The 17,178-nt window shown below is 46.3% G+C and overlaps 1 protein-coding gene across 1 annotated transcript in view; it reads right to left on the bottom strand.

The window, feature by feature from the left end:
* LOC126143911 (Down syndrome cell adhesion molecule-like protein Dscam2) overlaps positions 1 to 17,178 on the bottom strand; it is a 493,502-nt gene that overhangs the window by 335,186 nt on the left and 141,138 nt on the right. The window contains exon 3 of the mRNA XM_049915460.1: positions 15,067 to 15,298. Coding sequence (XP_049771417.1) covers positions 15,067 to 15,298 — 232 coding nt within the window. The remainder of the gene's footprint in view (positions 1 to 15,066; positions 15,299 to 17,178) is intronic.

Consider the following 17,178-nt stretch of genomic DNA (forward strand, 5'->3'; position numbering starts at 1 on the left):
TGGTCCTGACAACCTCTAAGAGGCCTAAACCCACACTGATTTTCATCCAATTGGTCCTCAACTAATACTCGCACTTTCCTTTCAACAATACCTGAGAAGATTTTACCCACAACGCTGATTAAAGAGATACCTCTGTAGTTGTTACAGTCTTTTCTGTTTCCATGTTTAAAGATTGGTGTGATTACTGCTTTTGTCCAGTCTGATGGAACCTGTCCCGACTCCCAGGCCATTTCAATTATCCTGTGTAGCCATTTAAGACCTGACATTCCACTGTATTTGATGAGTTCCGACTTAATTTCATCCACCCCAGCCGCTTTATTGCACTGCAATCTATTGACCATTTTTTCCACTTCCTCAAATGTGATCCTATTTCCATCATCATTCCTATCCCATTCTACCTCGAAATCTGAAACATTACTGATCGCATTTTCACCTACATTGATATTAATAGCTCACAATCTCTTTACCATTTGTTTTCCAAGTCGTATCTTAGGAGTCCCTGGTTTGTCAGTTAGAGGTGGGACTCCGTCACCTCCAAAGGTCCGAGGCATTTTACTCTGATTGTCGCTAGCATCATATTTAAAGTACCAGGGAAGCAGGTTGCTAGCCTTACTTGCACCGAGTCCCATTGGGTTTTACCCCTAACGGCTGAGGGACTAACCGGTGGATTTGGTAGTCTTTGCCGTATGAGCACAAAGGTGACCACGACTCAGAATATGCCCGAGATGCCCAGCCTTATTCCAAAGTAACTGGTATCCCGACTGTCGGGACCACTTACTTGGCCACTCATACGTTGCCCGTGGTTCATGAACTAGGACATGACTACAGGAACCCACACCATGAACCACATTTATATGCACCATTTAAAAGAATTAGGGGAACACGCACATCTATGTCCAGTACGTTAACTCTGTTTTGATACGTGTGGTCTTGTTGGATGTCTTGGGATCTTCGCTTTCAATGTAGGCAACAGTTAAAATCATTCGCTATCTATTGACTGTGTGAAGCACGAACAGTGTCAGCTGTCCTCCTAGAAAGAAGTGAGTGCCGGTGCCCCAGTGTTTTCTAGTGAGGTACACAGATGGCATTTGTTATTTGTGGACGTTATATTCAACCAAGCATATGCAATGCGACATCTTAACGCGGTGCAATTTTGTAGGGCGGTCTGTTTGATCCAAAAAGGATGGGCTTCGACTGTGTTACTGCAGATGCCAATGCCTCTTCACATGTCATCCATAGGCTGTGGACACGCAACAGGGAGACAGGTCAGTACACAACGCCAGTCCGGAAAGGCCGCCGATGCATTACAATCCCACATCAAGACCGATATCTGGCCATCTCTGTGTTGCGGCGTCGTACGGATACCGCCAGAGCTCTACAAGACGATGTCAGAAGAGCCGCTGGAGCCGCTGCATCGGATAAGGCTGTAATGGACAGAATACGAGAAAGCACCTCACGAGTCGGAGGTCCTGTTCGAGTACTTCGCTTGACACGAGAAGATTTTGCAGGTCGCCTTCAGTTCTTCCGTTCCCATGCCAACTTGGAAGTTCGTCGCTGGCGAAGCGTGTTATTCGCAGACGAGTCTAGACATGCTATTGTCTCAAGGTGATGGCCGTGTTCGTGTGTGGAATCTGCCAAATGTTGTCCAAGATATAGACAGATTTGCAAGATTCTGTGATGTCGTGGGGAGGCTTCAATGTTGGCAGCCTTGTTGTCCATGGTCGCACTACCGCCAGGCAGTACATCGAACACAGCCTGTCGGGCCATGTGGTGACTGCCGCATGTGGTGATGGCTCTGAATTGCTTCTAATGCCAGGACCTTTGGGGCCGACGTTAGCAGTGACGTCTTGCGAAGACTGGACATTGAAGTAATGGAATGGCCGGCGGTGTGTCTCGACCTAAACCACATCGTGCAAATCTGGTGCATGCTGGACAGACAAGTGCGCCCTCGACCTGTTCCACCATAAACACTCCAAGAACTCTCATGGGCTCTCATTGAAGAATGGAAACGGACACGGAACAGTGACCTCAATAGACTTAATGGGAGCCGGAGGTGCCTGTGCTGCCCATGTTAAAATCACTAAGTATGAGGAACATTTATGAATAAACTACCAAATAGAAAAATTTGAATTTTTTTTTACATATAGAGTAGTTTAGTATTGCAGTTATGACAGAGAGATTTTGGAGTATCTTTTCTAGTTTCCTTCCAATTATTTTTTTTATTAATGACCCAAATTTTTTTACAAATAATTGCTTTATAATTAAACTGAAATGAAACTACTGAACATATTGCCAAATGGCTGTGTTACAATGTAAGTTTGACCACTAGGAGTAGCTTGAGTGGATTTTGAGAAAATGTTCCTTATATTCGAAAAATTCTAATTTACGGGAAATGGCTATCAAAGTTTCTCAATACATTCCTGCACTATAGGATGGATTATCAGGGTCTTCTTCTTCATCCTCCAAAAGCTTCCTCTTCTGTCTTCTTTTCTGGCCTGTTGTTCCATCATACTTGATACGCCTTTCTCTTCTTTCTGCTCCTCTTATCCTTTCTCTGTCAATATTTCTTAGTGCTCGTACAGTGCTCACCCCAGCTGTAAATCCTAATGCCTTCAGAACTTCACACTTCACACTGTTCCCTTGGTTGTAGGTTGCTATTGCATCATAAATGCCAAATTGCAGTGTTTTTATGCCTACAAACACCCTTTTAGGAATCACTTTCCAAATGGTTCAAATGGCTCTGAGCACTATGGGACTCAACTTCTGAGGTCATTAGTCCCCTAGAACTTAGAACTAGTTAAACCTAACTAACCTAAGGACATCACACACATCCGGATGGCGCATTAATCATGATGCAGAATCCAATTATCAACAATGTTGGCAAGGACACAAAAAACTCTTTCACGAAGTCTTTCTAAAATTTCTTTGTAGTAATATTGGTAAACTGTTTGTCCAGGAGGCACCCACTCTTTATGAACAATTCTCTTGGAATCAAAGAAGCACACAAGTATGCATTTCACTTTTGACTTTCGCATGTGAGCTTTTTTTGGTCTGGGTGATCCCTCTGAGCACCATTGCGAACTTTGGCGTTTTATCTCTGGATCGTACTGAGAAAGCCAACTTTCATCACCAGTGATAACACGGCTCAATAATTATGTATTGATTTCCGTTTACTCTAACAGATCGGCTGCCGCATTTTTCCGTGTTTCTCGCTGTTGTGGTGCGAGATTTTTGGGGACCATTTTTTCACAAATCTTTCTCATACCAAGATCTTCAGTTATTATTAGCTGAACCGTTTCTCGACTGATGTTCAGTTCTTCTGCAATCATTTTCACGGATAATCTTCGATCAGATCGTACGAGTTCATGCACCCTGGCCAAGTTCACATCCGTCCGTGAGGCTGATTGTCGTCCACTGCGGTCTTCATCTTCAACATTCGTTCTGCCTTCACTAAACATTTTATGCCAACGAAAAACTTGAGCTCTTGACATAAACTGCTCTCCAAAAGCCTTCTGAAGCTTACCGTAAGTTGTCGTCGCGTTTTCACCCAATTTAACATCAAAAGAAATGGCATACCTTTGCGCAATATTATGCAGTTCCATTTCCGTGACGAAAGACACAAACACGTATTAACTTATTACAGCACAACTCACGACTGTGCAGTTGCATCGATGTGCCGCTTGGACTAGAAGCAGCTTACAGACCAAGGTCAAAGATATTGTGCCTACGCAAGCCTGCAGGGTTGCCACATCTTGCAAAGAAAATCAGTCTCATTACTTTATTGTAGCACCTTTTTTTTCCTTTATTGTAATTTTAGCACCTCATACAGGCGGGCTGTCAGCAGCATAGTACGCCGCTCTTCAGCCTTAAGTGGTACAATCATGTGACAAAGAGGCGACATGGACAATACAATGAAAATGGCGGGCAAAAAAAGTAGAGACAAAAAACAATAAACATGAAGCCGTTCACGCTGGACGATATAAACACTAACACTGGTTGACACGGTGCACAGAATACGGAGGACGGCGACGGCACATGCGAACAGTGGAGTCGTAACTGTGAAAGAACGCGAAACACAAAACGAAGCACACACACGAGACACTGATGTCGATGATCTCCGGCGCGCGAATGTTCACTATGCGTGTGCGAGTCCGGGGAGCTGCCAAGAGAGGAGGAGGAGGAGGAGGGGGAGTGGGAGAGCGAGAGGGGAGAGCAGAGATGCCACGGGCAGGGGAGAGAGGGGGAGAGAGGAAGGGGGAGGGGAAGCCTGGGGGAAGAGGGGTGGAGGGAGGGGCCGGGGGAAAAGAAAAGAGAAGGGAAGGGAAGAGAAGGGAGGGAGGGTGCCCAAAGAAAAAGGACACCGGAAGTGGGGGGTGGGGCAGGGTCAAAGTTGATAGGAGGGGTAGATGGAGGGGAGGAGGACATCATCAGGGAGGGGGAGCTGGCGGAAGCCACCTAGGGAGAGGGTAAGGAGGGTGGAGAGATGGAGACCGGGCGGATTGTAGCACCTCGTATAACGTATTAAGTACTCCTGTGTAAATGAATGAAAGTGCAAGAACATTTTGCTAGAAGTCTTCCAGTCGTGCACAGAAAACTGGATGTCACATGGCTTGAGGCCAATTGGGACTGGCCTTATGTGTATCTAACAGCGAGCAGTTACTGTGCGCAGTGATAATGTTCTTCATTACAACATGGCCTGAATACAACATTTGGACAACATCACATGGGAAGAAACATAGTGGAACTGGAAGAAGGAGGAAGCGTGACGGGTGTAACGCACGAGTTCGGTAGTGCTCACACCATCGTGACAAGTGGACGAGGAGCGTTCTGGACCACAGACATTGCTGACCCAAGGATAGGAGGCGATCGACCGCAGTCAACTACAGCAGTAGATGACCAGTAGACTGAGCAGCAGACAAGAAGGATCCCACATGAAATACGAGCGCAATTGCAACCACATTTAGCATTCGTGCAAGGCAGGCAGTCTCACGCTCCACAGTGACACGGCGGCAGCATGGGGGGGGGGGGGGGGTCTCTTTGCCCGACCACCAGTACATTGTGTTCGTTGGTACCCACTCATCGGTGACAGCTTTACTGACGGTGCCAAGAGCATAGGGATTGGACCAACGTGGAGTGCAGTCGCGTGCTCTTCTCGGACGAGAGCAGACTCAGCCTGAGTAGTGATTGTGCATGTACCCTCATATGAAGAGCTGTGGGAACAAGTAAATACCCAGGAACAATGTCGATCATTATCGTTTTGGTGTCCAGAAGTTACGGTGTGGTGCGGTATAAGTGCTGCATGGGCGTACATATTTCCAAATAATTGAAAACGGTACACTTACTGGTCAAATTCTTGTGACGGGTTGTCACAACTGAATTAGGTTCTGACCGGGTGATAAATGACATGATTATTGCACGCGTAAAATGTAGGAACTGAAACACTCTTACACGGTCGAAATGAACACTTGTCTTGTGTGACAGTGGATCAGGGCGTAGGCACATTTATATACATAGAGGCAACCAGTGTAACACTTATGCTGAATTTAAGAGTCTAACTGGTTGTCTCCAGTTCTGTTGTCGCCGGACACAGTACTGTTCTCGTTGCTTGCTGTGTACTAGGCGTTGACTGGTCAGTGTGGTCGTAACTGCCGTCTGCTTCACATCTGCTGTGCAGCAAGCTACGTTAATTTAAGTATTAACTGTGTTTTTCTTACTTGTCACTTCTTTTTTTGCTTTTAGGAAGCTTTAATTTTCGAGTACTAGTAATAGTGTTCCATAGATTTCGTGTATGTTTTGAATACAGTCAAGAGACAGTTAGAGCTTATTTTCATTGTTTCCAACAAGAAGTGTCTAGTAACCACAGTTTAGTCAGCTATCAGCCGCCTTTAGTGAATTAGCAGTCTAGTTAAAAGTTGATGAACTCTCTAGAGTAAATTCTTGATTTCTTAGTATCGGTAGGATGTGTGACTGCTGTGTACGGACGCAGGAGGAGCTGGCCACTGTTCGCGAACAGCTGAACGTGTTGATCGCCGCGGTCAGCCGTCTTCAGGCTGCTGCCTCGGAGTGTAGCGTCAGTGGGGAGTCTGGTGCGTCTCATGGTACACCCCAGGTGTTAAATGCTTCACTCACGGTCCCTGCTGTCGAGACATCTTCGCAGGTACCGGTGCACAGATAACTTAGTCTTGGTACTGACTTCCTTCTTGCAGAAGAGAGTAGATCGTAGCTGAGCGCTCACTGCATTAGCTTTGCTACACCTCGCTTCCAGTTCTTTCACTACGTTGCCATCCTGTGAGAATATGCATCCTAAGTACTTGAAACCGTCCACCTGTTCTAACTTTGTTCCTCCTATTTGGCACTCAATCCGTTTATATTTCTTTCCCACTGACATTACTTTCGTTTTGGAGATGCTAATCTTCATACCATAGTCCTTACATTTCTGATCTAGCTCTGAAATATTACTTTGCAAACTTTCAATCGAATCTGCCATCACAACTAAGTCATCCGCATATGCAAGACTGCTTATTTTGTGTTCACATATCTTAATCTCACCCAGCCGGTCTATTGTTTTCAACATATGATCCATAAATAATATGAACAACAGTGGAGACAGGTTGCAGCCTTGTCTTACCCCTGAAACTACTCTGAACCATGAACTCAATTTACCGTCAACTCTAACTGCTGCCTGACTATCCATGTAAAGACCTTTAATTGCTTGTAAAAGTTTGCCTCCTATTCCATAATCTTGTGGAACAGACAATAAGTTCCTCCTAGGAACCCGGTCATATGCCTTTTCTAGATCTATAAAGCATAGATACAATTCCCTGTTCCACTCATAACACTTCTCCATTATTTGCCGTAAGCTAAAGATCTGGTCCTGACAACCTCTAAGAGGCCTAAACCCACAATGATTTTCATCCAATTGGTCCTCAACTAATACTCGCACTTTACTTTCAACAATACCTGAGAAGATTTTACCCACAACGCTGATTAAAGAGATACCTCTGTAGTTGTTACAATCTTTTCTGTTTCCATGTTTAAAGATTGGTGTGATTACTGCTTTTGTCCAGTCTGATGGAAGCTGACCCGACTCCCAGGCCATTTCAATTATCCTGTGTAGCCATTTAAGACCTGACATTCCACTGTATTTGATGAGTTCCGACTTAATTTCATCCACCCCAGCCGCTTTATTGCACTGCAATCTATTGACCATTTTTTCCACTTCCTCAAATGTGATCCTATTTCCATCATCATTCCTATTCCATTCTACCTCGAAATCTGAAACATTACTGATCGCATTTTCACCTACATTGATATTAATAGCTCACAATCTCATTACCATTTGTTTTCCAAGTCGTATCTTAGGAGTCCCTGGTTTGTCAGTTAGAGTTGGGACTCCGTCACCTCCAAAGGTCCGAGGCATTTTACTCTGATTGTCGCTAGCATCATATTTAAAGTACCAGGGAAGCAGGTTGCTAGCCTTACTTGCCCCGAGTCCCATTGGGTTTTACCCCTAACGGCTGAGGGACTAACCGATGGATTTGGTAGTCTTTGCCGTATGAGCACAAAGGTGACCACGACTCAGAATATGCCCGAGATGCCCAGCCTTATTCCAAAGTAACTGGTATCCCGACTGTCGGGACCACTTACTTGGCCACTCATACGTTGCCCGTGGTTCATGAACTAGGACATGACTACAGGAACCCACACCATGAACCACATTTATATGCACCATTTAAAAGAATTAGGGGAACACGCACATCTATGTCCAGTACGTTAACTCTGTTTTGATACGTGTGGTCTTGTTGGATGTCTTGGGATCTTCGCTTTCAATGTAGGCAACAGTTAAAATCATTCGCTATCTATTGACTGTGTGAAGCACGAACAGTGTCAGCTGTCCTCCTAGAAAGAAGTGAGTGCCGGTGCCCCAGTGTTTTCTAGTGAGGTACACAGATGGCATTTGTTATTTGTGGACGTTATATTCAACCAAGCATATGCAATGCGACATCTTAACGCGGTGCAATTTTGTAGGGCGGTCTGTTTGATCCAAAAAGGATGGGCTTCGACTGTGTTACTGCAGATGCCAATGCCTCTTCACATGTCATCCATAGGCTGTGGACACGCAACAGGGAGACAGGTCAGTACACAACGCCAGTCCGGAAAGGCCGCCGATGCATTACAATCCCACATCAAGACCGATATCTGGCCATCTCTGTGTTGCGGCGTCGTACGGATACCGCCAGAGCTCTACAAGACGATGTCAGAAGAGCCGCTGGAGCCGCTGCATCGGATAAGGCTGTAATGGACAGAATACGAGAAAGCACCTCACGAGTCGGAGGTCCTGTTCGAGTACTTCGCTTGACACGAGAAGATTTTGCAGGTCGCCTTCAGTTCTTCCGTTCCCATGCCAACTTGGAAGTTCGTCGCTGGCGAAGCGTGTTATTCGCAGACGAGTCTAGACATGCTATTGTCTCAAGGTGATGGCCGTGTTCGTGTGTGGAATCTGCCAAATGTTGTCCAAGATATAGACAGATTTGCAAGATTCTGTGATGTCGTGGGGAGGCTTCAATGTTGGCAGCCTTGTTGTCCATGGTCGCACTACCGCCAGGCAGTACATCGAACACAGCCTGTCGGGCCATGTGGTGACTGCCGCATGTGGTGATGGCTCTGAATTGCTTCTAATGCCAGGACCTTTGGGGCCGACGTTAGCAGTGACGTCTTGCGAAGACTGGACATTGAAGTAATGGAATGGCCGGCGGTGTGTCTCGACCTAAACCACATCGTGCAAATCTGGTGCATGCTGGACAGACAAGTGCGTCCTCGACCTGTTCCACCATAAACACTCCAAGAACTCTCATGGGCTCTCATTGAAGAATGGAAACGGACACGGTTGGGCCACCCTCTCCCCAAGGGGAGTGGCGGGTTCAGCGGCGTTCGCGTCGCACGATGTGGAGGGTCAATGTGGACGCTGGCCGTGTGGCATCGCCCGCTATGCCTGTGAGTGGACATGTGGCTGCTCCTTCAGCAAGGTCCGAGCAGGCACACGGGGGGGGGGGGGGGAGGGCTTTATTAGTGATTGGGAGCTCCCGTGTTAGGCACGTGATGGGGCCCCTTAGGGAAATAGCGGGAAGGTAGGGGAAGAAGGCCAGTGTTCACTCTGTCTGCTTGCCGGGGGGTCTCATCCGAGACGTGGAGGAGACTCTGCCGGCGGCGATAGAGAGCACTGGGTGCACCCGACTGCAAATTGTTGCTCATGTCGGCACCAATGACTCCTGCTGTCTGTGTTCAGAGGTCATCCTCAGTTCGTACAGGCGGTTGGCGGAGTTGGTGAAGGCGGAAAGCCTCGCTCGCGGGGTCGAATCTGAGCTAACTATTTGTCGCTCGCGGGGTCGAATCTGAGCTAACTATTTGCAGTATCGTTCCCAGAACCGCTCGCAGTCCTCTGGTTTGGAGCCGAGTGGAAGGCTTAAACCAGAGGCTCAGACGATTCTGCAGAGAACTGGGGTGCAAAATTTCTCTACCTCCGCTATCGGATGGAGAAATGTAGGGTCCCACTGAATAGGTCAGGCGTGCACTACACGTAGGAAGCGGCTACAAGAGTAGCGGAGTACGTGTGGACTGCACATGTGGGTTTTTTAAGTTAGAGAATTCCCTCCCTAGGCACGACAAGACGCCTCCTGAGACGCGACAAGGTAGTAGTAGGTAAAACGCAACAGGGAATTACAATATTAATATGGTAATAGTAAACTGCAGGAGCGTCTATAGAAAGGTCCCAGAACTGCTCTCATTAATAAACGGTCACAATGCCCACATAGTCCTAGGGACAGAAAGTTGGCTGAAACCAGATACAAACAGTAATGAAATTCTAAACTCAGATTGGAATGTATACCCCAGAGACAGGCTGGACAGTGAAGGGGGAGGCGTTTTTATAGCGATACAAAGTGCAATAGTATCGAAGGAAATTGACGGAAATCCGAAATGTGAAATAGTTTGGGTGAAGGTCACGGTTAAAGCAGGCTCAAACATAGTAATTGGATGTCTCTATAGGCCCCCTGGCTCAGCAGCTGTTGTGGCAGAGCACCTGAAGGAAAATTTGGAAAATATTTCGAGTAGATTTCCCGACCATGTTACAGTTCTGGGTGGAGATTTTAATTTGCCACATATAGACTGGGAGACTGAAACTTTTATATCGGGTGGCAGGGACAAAGAATCCAGTGAATTTTTGTTTGTTTTTTGCTTTATCTGAAAACTACCTTGAGCAGTTAATCAGAGAACTGACTCGTGGCGATAACATGTTAGACCTTCTGGTGACAAACAGACCCGAACTATTTGAAACAGTTAACGCAGAACAGGGAATCAGCGATCATAAAACGGTTTCTGCGTCGACGATTTCAGCCATAAATAGAAATATTAAAAAAGGGTAGGAAGATTTTTCTATTTAGCAAAAGTGACAAAAAGCAGATTTCAGAGTACTTGATGGCTCAACACAAAAGTTTTATCTCAAGTACAGATAGTGTTGAGGATCAGTGGACAAAGTTCAAAACCATCGTACAATATGCATTAGATGAGTACGTGCCAAGCAAGATCGTAAGAGATGGAAAAGAGCCACCATGGTACAACAACCGAGTTAGAAAACTGCTACGGAAGCAAAGGGAACTTCACAACAAACATAAACATACCCAAAGCCTTGCAGACAAACAAAAATTACACGAAGCGAAATGTAGTGTGCGGTGGGCTATGCGAGAGGCATTCAATGAATTCGAAAGTAAAGTTCTATGTACTGACTTGGCAGAAAATCCTAAGAAATTTTGGTCTTATGTCAAAGCGGTAGGTGGATCAAAACGAAGTGTTCAGACACTCTATGACCAAAATGGTACTGAAACAGAGGATGACAGACTAAAGGCCGAAATACTAAATGTCTTTTTCCAAAGCTGTTTCACGGAGGAAGACTGCACTGTAGTTCCTTCTCTAGATTGTCGCACAGATGACAGAATGGTAGATATCGAAATAGATGACAGAGGGATAGAAAAACAATTAAAGTCGCTCAAAAGAGGAAAGGCCGCTGGACCTGATGGGATACTAGTTCGATTTTACACTGAGTACGCGAAGGAACTTGCCCCCCTTCTTGCAGCGGTGTAGCGTAGGTCTTTATAAGAGCGTAGCGTTCCAAAGAATTGTAAAAGGGCACAGGTCATCCCCGTTTTCAACAAGGGACGTCGAACAGATGTGCAAAACTATAGACCTATATCTCTTACGTCGATCAGTTGTAGAATTTTGGAACACGTATTATGTTCGAGTATAATGACTTTTCTGGAGACTAGAAATCTACTCTGCAGGAATCAGCATGGGTTTCGAAAAAGACGATCGTGTGAAACCCAGCTTGCGCTATTCGTCCACGAGACTCAGAGGGCCATAGACACAGGTTCCAGGGTAGATGCCGTGTTTCTTGACTTCCGCAAGGCGTTCGATACAGTTACCCACAGTCGTTTAATGAACAAAGTAAGAGCATATGGACTATCAGACCACTTGTGTGATTGGATTGAAGAGTTCCTAGATAACAGAACGCAGCAAGTCATTCGTAAGAGTGATTTCAGGTGTGCCGCAGGGGAGTGTCGTAGGACCGTTGCTATTCACAATATACATAAATGACCTTGTGGATAACATCCGAAGTTTACTGAGTGTTTTTGCGGATGATGCTGTAACAATTGAAAATTGTACTGAAATGCAACGAATTGACACATGGTGCAGGGAATGGCAATCGAATCTCAATGTAGACAAGTGTAATGTGCTGCGAATACATAGAAAGAAAGATCCTTTATCATTTAGCTACAACATAGCAGGTCAGCAAATGGAAGAAATTTGATAAATTATCTGGGAGTAGGCATTAGAAGTGATTTAAAATGGAATGCTCATATAAAGTTGATCGTCGGTAAAGCAGATGCCAGACTGAGATTCACTGGAAGAATCCTAAGGAAATGCAATACGAAAACAAAGGAAGTAGGTTACAGTACACTTGTTCGCCCACTGCCTGAATACTGCTCACCGGTGTGGGATCCATACCAGATGGGGTCGATAGAAGAGATACAGAAGATCCAACGGAGAGCAGCGTGCTTCGTTACAGGATCATTTAGTAATCGCGAAAGCGTTACGGAGAAGATATATAAACTCCAGGAGAAGAATCTGCAAGAGAGACGCTCAGTAGCTCGGTACGGGCTTTTGTTGAAGTTTCGAGAACATACCTTCGCCGAGGGGTCAAGCAGTATATTGCTCCGTCCTACGTATATCCCGCGAAGAGACCATGAGGATAAAATCAGAGAGGTTAGAGCCCACACAGAGGCATACCGACAATCTTTCTTTCCACGAACAATACGAGACTGGAATAGAAGCGAGAACCAATAGAGGTACTCAAAGTACCTTCCGCCACACACTGTAAGGTCGCTTGCGGAATATGGATGTAGATGTAGATGTAGATGCAGATGTAGACTTAGAACTGACCTCTTGTCTATGTGTGGGTCTATTTCAAGACAGGACGCCGACGGTCGCCTGAAGAGCTTCTGTGGGAGTCTCTTGCCACTTCCGTCTCATTGGTGTGGCCCGCTACACTTCGACAGCAAGGAGTATCTGTGTTTGTCGATAACAGGCGCCAGCGCTACGACTATCGACTACACCACAAACAGTGTGGGACGTCACTGGAGACATGAATGGCATCAGATAGTGTTTTTGGACGAATCCAGGTTCTGTTTGATCGAAAATGGTGGCCGCATTTTGGTTCGTCACAAACAGGGGGAGTAGCATCATAATGACTGCATTCGCGCAAGACATACAGGCCAACTCTAGGTTTTATGGTGTGGGGTGCTATGCTATTGGGTACAACTACAGATCACATTTGGTAAGTGTCCAGGGCACTGTGACCAGTGTTACTTACATGAATGACTTCTTGCGACACAGCCATACCCTTTATACACATTTTTCAGGAAGACAACGCGCGAGAAAATGTTGCAGCACGAACATGTGCGTTCTTGATCTCCTAGGATGTCAGCATGCCGGGTCACCAGACTTGTCGCCAATCGAAAATGTGTGGGTAATGGTGAAAGGATGGGTGCAGCTCTGTGAACCAATGGCAATCGCCACAGATGATCTTCGTAACCAGTTGAAAGCAGTATGGATGGGTGTACCACAGGATGGCATTCGCGCCTTACACTGGTCGATGACGTCACGCATGGAACAAATTATCAGGACCCTTGGCGGACCTGTGCTTACTAGGCCACAGGTCACATGCTGAACCGAGATGACTGAAATGCTAATTATTTCGGCACGACATACAGGTGTACATGTCTTGTGAATATGAACGTGGTATTTTCAATCGTTCAAGGTGTTCTGTTTTTTCTAAACATGAGTGACTTTTACATCCCACAATCTTATTAACAAACAAAATTCAAATACGATTTTTGAGTTAGAAAGCTGTTGTGTACTCTTTCCTCGTACACAAAATGAGGTGGCGTCAGTCTTATGTACTTTGTGCTGCAGTGCTGAAATTCTATCTTTCGCGTACCCAAGCAAGGAGAACTTTTCAGGCCAGTTTCATAACTGTCGGCTGCATGCAATCGAGGTTTTGCAATTTTAATTGCCAGCGGTTTGGAGGACGTCACTGTGTGGAAATAAGTAATGACCCGACCGTAAACCGGAAAATAAAGTCGAAGTCTTGTGGGCGTGGTGTTACTGAAGTGCTGTATCATACTGGGCTCGGATATTCCACGCGCTACAGACGTGTAACTTGGGTTGCCTACTCAGCAGGCGTCAAGCGGCGAGATTCTGTACGGCTAAAGCAGTGTTGCCTACGACGGAAACACCTTTGCCTGCTTTGTATCGCCTATCAAGTGGGCGGAAATCGAGCGTTGTCCCGCATCACTCCGCCCGTCGGGTATTTATGGTAGTTGCCCGGCACAAGGACAGTCGAGGGAGTCAATTGGCAAGACTGCATCTGTGATCCGGCGCCAGCCTTATAGTTGTACAGCGAGCGCTAATAGAAAACAGCGAAGTCTTGGACTACAACCGCTCGTCCACCAGGTCATCGTTTTCGGATTAGTATTAGAATTTCTTGGAAGTTTCTACCAACTGTATTCAGAGTGATACTTGTCAAGTACTGTACCTGACGTCGGACGTATGATACGCAATTGATGCCGTAAAGAACAATGTGAAAATTCATTCTGAACAATGCCTTAGCAGCTGCGTTGGCCGCATTCACCTTGATGGAACCGATGTAATCAGTTTTACGCGTGTTAAGTATTGCATTACGCTGAGGCTCAGCAAACCTCATTGCAACCCTGCAACAGAGCAATAAGTATGGTAAAGGTTAAATGAACTGGAATGGTCAGTTTCTCTTAGAATCGCTGGGAAAGGAATATGTAGCTAACAAAAATTTGGACGAAAGGTGAGTGAGTACAGGGCGTGAGTCGTGCTTCGGTAGCTCAGATGGTAGAGCACCTGCCCGCGAAAGGCAAAGGTCCCGAGTTCGAGTCTCGGTCGGGCACACAGTTTTAATCTGCCAGGAAGTTTCATATCAGCGCACACACCGCTGCAGAGTGAAAATCCCATTCTGGAAACATCCCCCACGCTGTGGCTAAGCCATGTCTCCGCTGTATCCCTTCTTTCAGGGGTGCTAGTTCTGCATGGTTCGCAGGAGAGCTTCTGTAAAGTTTGGAAGGTAGGAGACGAGGTACTGGTAGAAGTAAAGCAGTGAGTACCGGGCGTGAGTCGTGCTTCGGTAGCTCAGATGGTAGAGCACTTACCCGCGAAAGGCAAAGGTCCCGAGTTCGAGTCTCGGTCGGGCACACAGTTTTAATCTGCCAGGAAGTTTCAACTTCTATGGTGTTACAGTGAGCTACAGGAGTCTAAAACTGCAGACGAAGACAGATATTACGAATACGCAGTGAGTGAGGACATAGAAAACTGGTATTTATCTGAGATGAGTTTCGCACAGCCGAGGTGAGCGACGTGTTATCAGAACGTGGATGAGGAAAGTCTTGAAAATGTGGGTGGAGGCCAGAGTAAGATGGTTTGACTACTGACCTCCGAGCCGCAGCTCTGCCCCGGCCTGCGCGCTGTCAGCCTCGCCGTGGGCGACGCACTGGTAGACGCCGCGATGCGCGCGCGTCGCAGCGGCGACGTGCAGAACTAGCGGCGACAAAAGGCGCGCGCGGCCGGCGGCCAGCGGCTCCGCGTTGTGCAGCCACTCCACGCCGGCCACGGGGGAGCCCGACACCGAACAGTTGAACGTCGCCGGCTCGCCGGAGTTCACCACCTGCCGTCACAGACGGAACTCCTTCAGCAGGTGCGTTAAGCACACCGTACAACTAGCGCTTGTTCAAATGGTTCTAAGCACTATGGGACTTACAGCTCTCCCCACTACTCTGTTCTGTACAAGACTTTTAATCTCTGCCTAACTACTGCAGCGTACATCCATTTGAACCGGATTACTGTATTTATACATAGGTTTTTTTTCTCGCCACAGTTCACTCCATTACCAAACTGACTATACTTTCATGCCTCAGGATATTTCCTACCAGCTGATCGCTTCTTTTAGTCAAGTTCTGCCTTAAATTTCTTTTCTCGCCCCAATTCGATTCAGAATCTCCTCATTAGCTATTCGATCTGTCCATCTAATCTTCATTTCAAAAGCTTCTTTCTTGAAACTTCCTGGCAGATTAAAACTGTGTGCCCGACCGAGACTCGAACTCGGGACCTTTGCCTTTCGCGGGCAAGTGCTCTACCATCTGAGCTACCGAAGCACGACTCACGCTCGGTACTCACAGCTTTACTTCTGCCAGTATCTCGTCTCCTACCTTCCAAGAGCACTTGCCCGCGAAAGGCAAAGGTCCCGAGTTCGAGTCTCGGTCGGGCACACAGTTTTAATCTGCCAGGAAGTTTCATATCAGCGCACACTCCGCTGCAGAGTGAAAATCTAGTTCTGGAAACATCCCCCAGGCTGTGGCTAAGCCATGTCTCCGCTGTATCCTTTCTTTCAGGGGTGCTAGATCTGCATGGTTCGCAGGAGAGCTTCTGTAAAGTTTGGAAGGTAGGAGACGAGATACTAGCAGAAGTAAAGCTGTGAGTACCGGGCGTGAGTTGTGCTTCGGTAGCTCAGATGGTAGAGCACTTGCCCGGGTTCGAGTCTCGGTCGGGCACACAGTTTTAATTTGCCAGGAAGTTTCATATCAGCGCACACTCCGCTGCAGAGTGAAAATCTCACTCTGGAAGCTTCTTTCATGTCTGAACTGCTTATCGTCCACGTTTGACCTCTGTACAAGACTATGCTCCAGACAGATACCTTAGAAAGTGCATCATAACTAGACTTGTGAAACTACGGTAGGCTACCGTAGTAGACTATCGGGCGTTACCTCATAGTGATCGCTTTCCTTACGTATGCGATCAGAGTCTTACTAGAGTCCCCAAAAAACCGGAAGCGGTAAATAGTCTAGAAAATGAGTGAGGGTATATTAAGGGCAGCGCTGCTGAACAACCACCCACAAACAATAAAACCACATTTGTTAGCCTGCCTTTCCTAGGGAAGATTTCTCACCAAATTGCCAACCTCTTCAAGACATGCAACATAAAAATATGTTTCTTCACCAACAACAAAATACAAAATCAAATCATACACAGCACCAAAACCACTATACAACAGTATCAAAAGTCAGGTGTGTACAAGCTCATTTGCAACTCATGTCCAAACTTCTACATTGGACAAAATGGTAGAAGCTTCACAAGAAGATTTAAAGAACACATAGATGCACTCCGCCTTAACAATCTGAAAAAGTCCAGTTTTGCCTCACATCTTGCCCAACAGAATCATTCTACAAAAAACATAGAACAGAATCTCCGAATACTACATTTTGCCAACAAAGGCACAATACTTGATCTTCTTGAAGAAATTGAAATATTTATCTACACAAATACAGCACCTGACTACCTACTCAATGATCAAACTGAACTGAGAAACAAATTTTTCCTTCAGAACTTTGAAGATCTACTAGTTCAGAACAAGTAACCACCCAACGAACCCCACACCAGCTCCCCAACCCCCCCTCCCAATGACCCACCCCCTCCCTCTCCTTACATCCTAACGACACTGGTGTCAATGTAATACACTACCATAGAATAAAACCTGTACTATATCTCTAA

This window comes from Schistocerca cancellata, chromosome 1 (assembly GCF_023864275.1).
Source record: "Schistocerca cancellata isolate TAMUIC-IGC-003103 chromosome 1, iqSchCanc2.1, whole genome shotgun sequence".
Taxonomy (NCBI): Eukaryota; Metazoa; Arthropoda; class Insecta; order Orthoptera; family Acrididae; genus Schistocerca; species Schistocerca cancellata.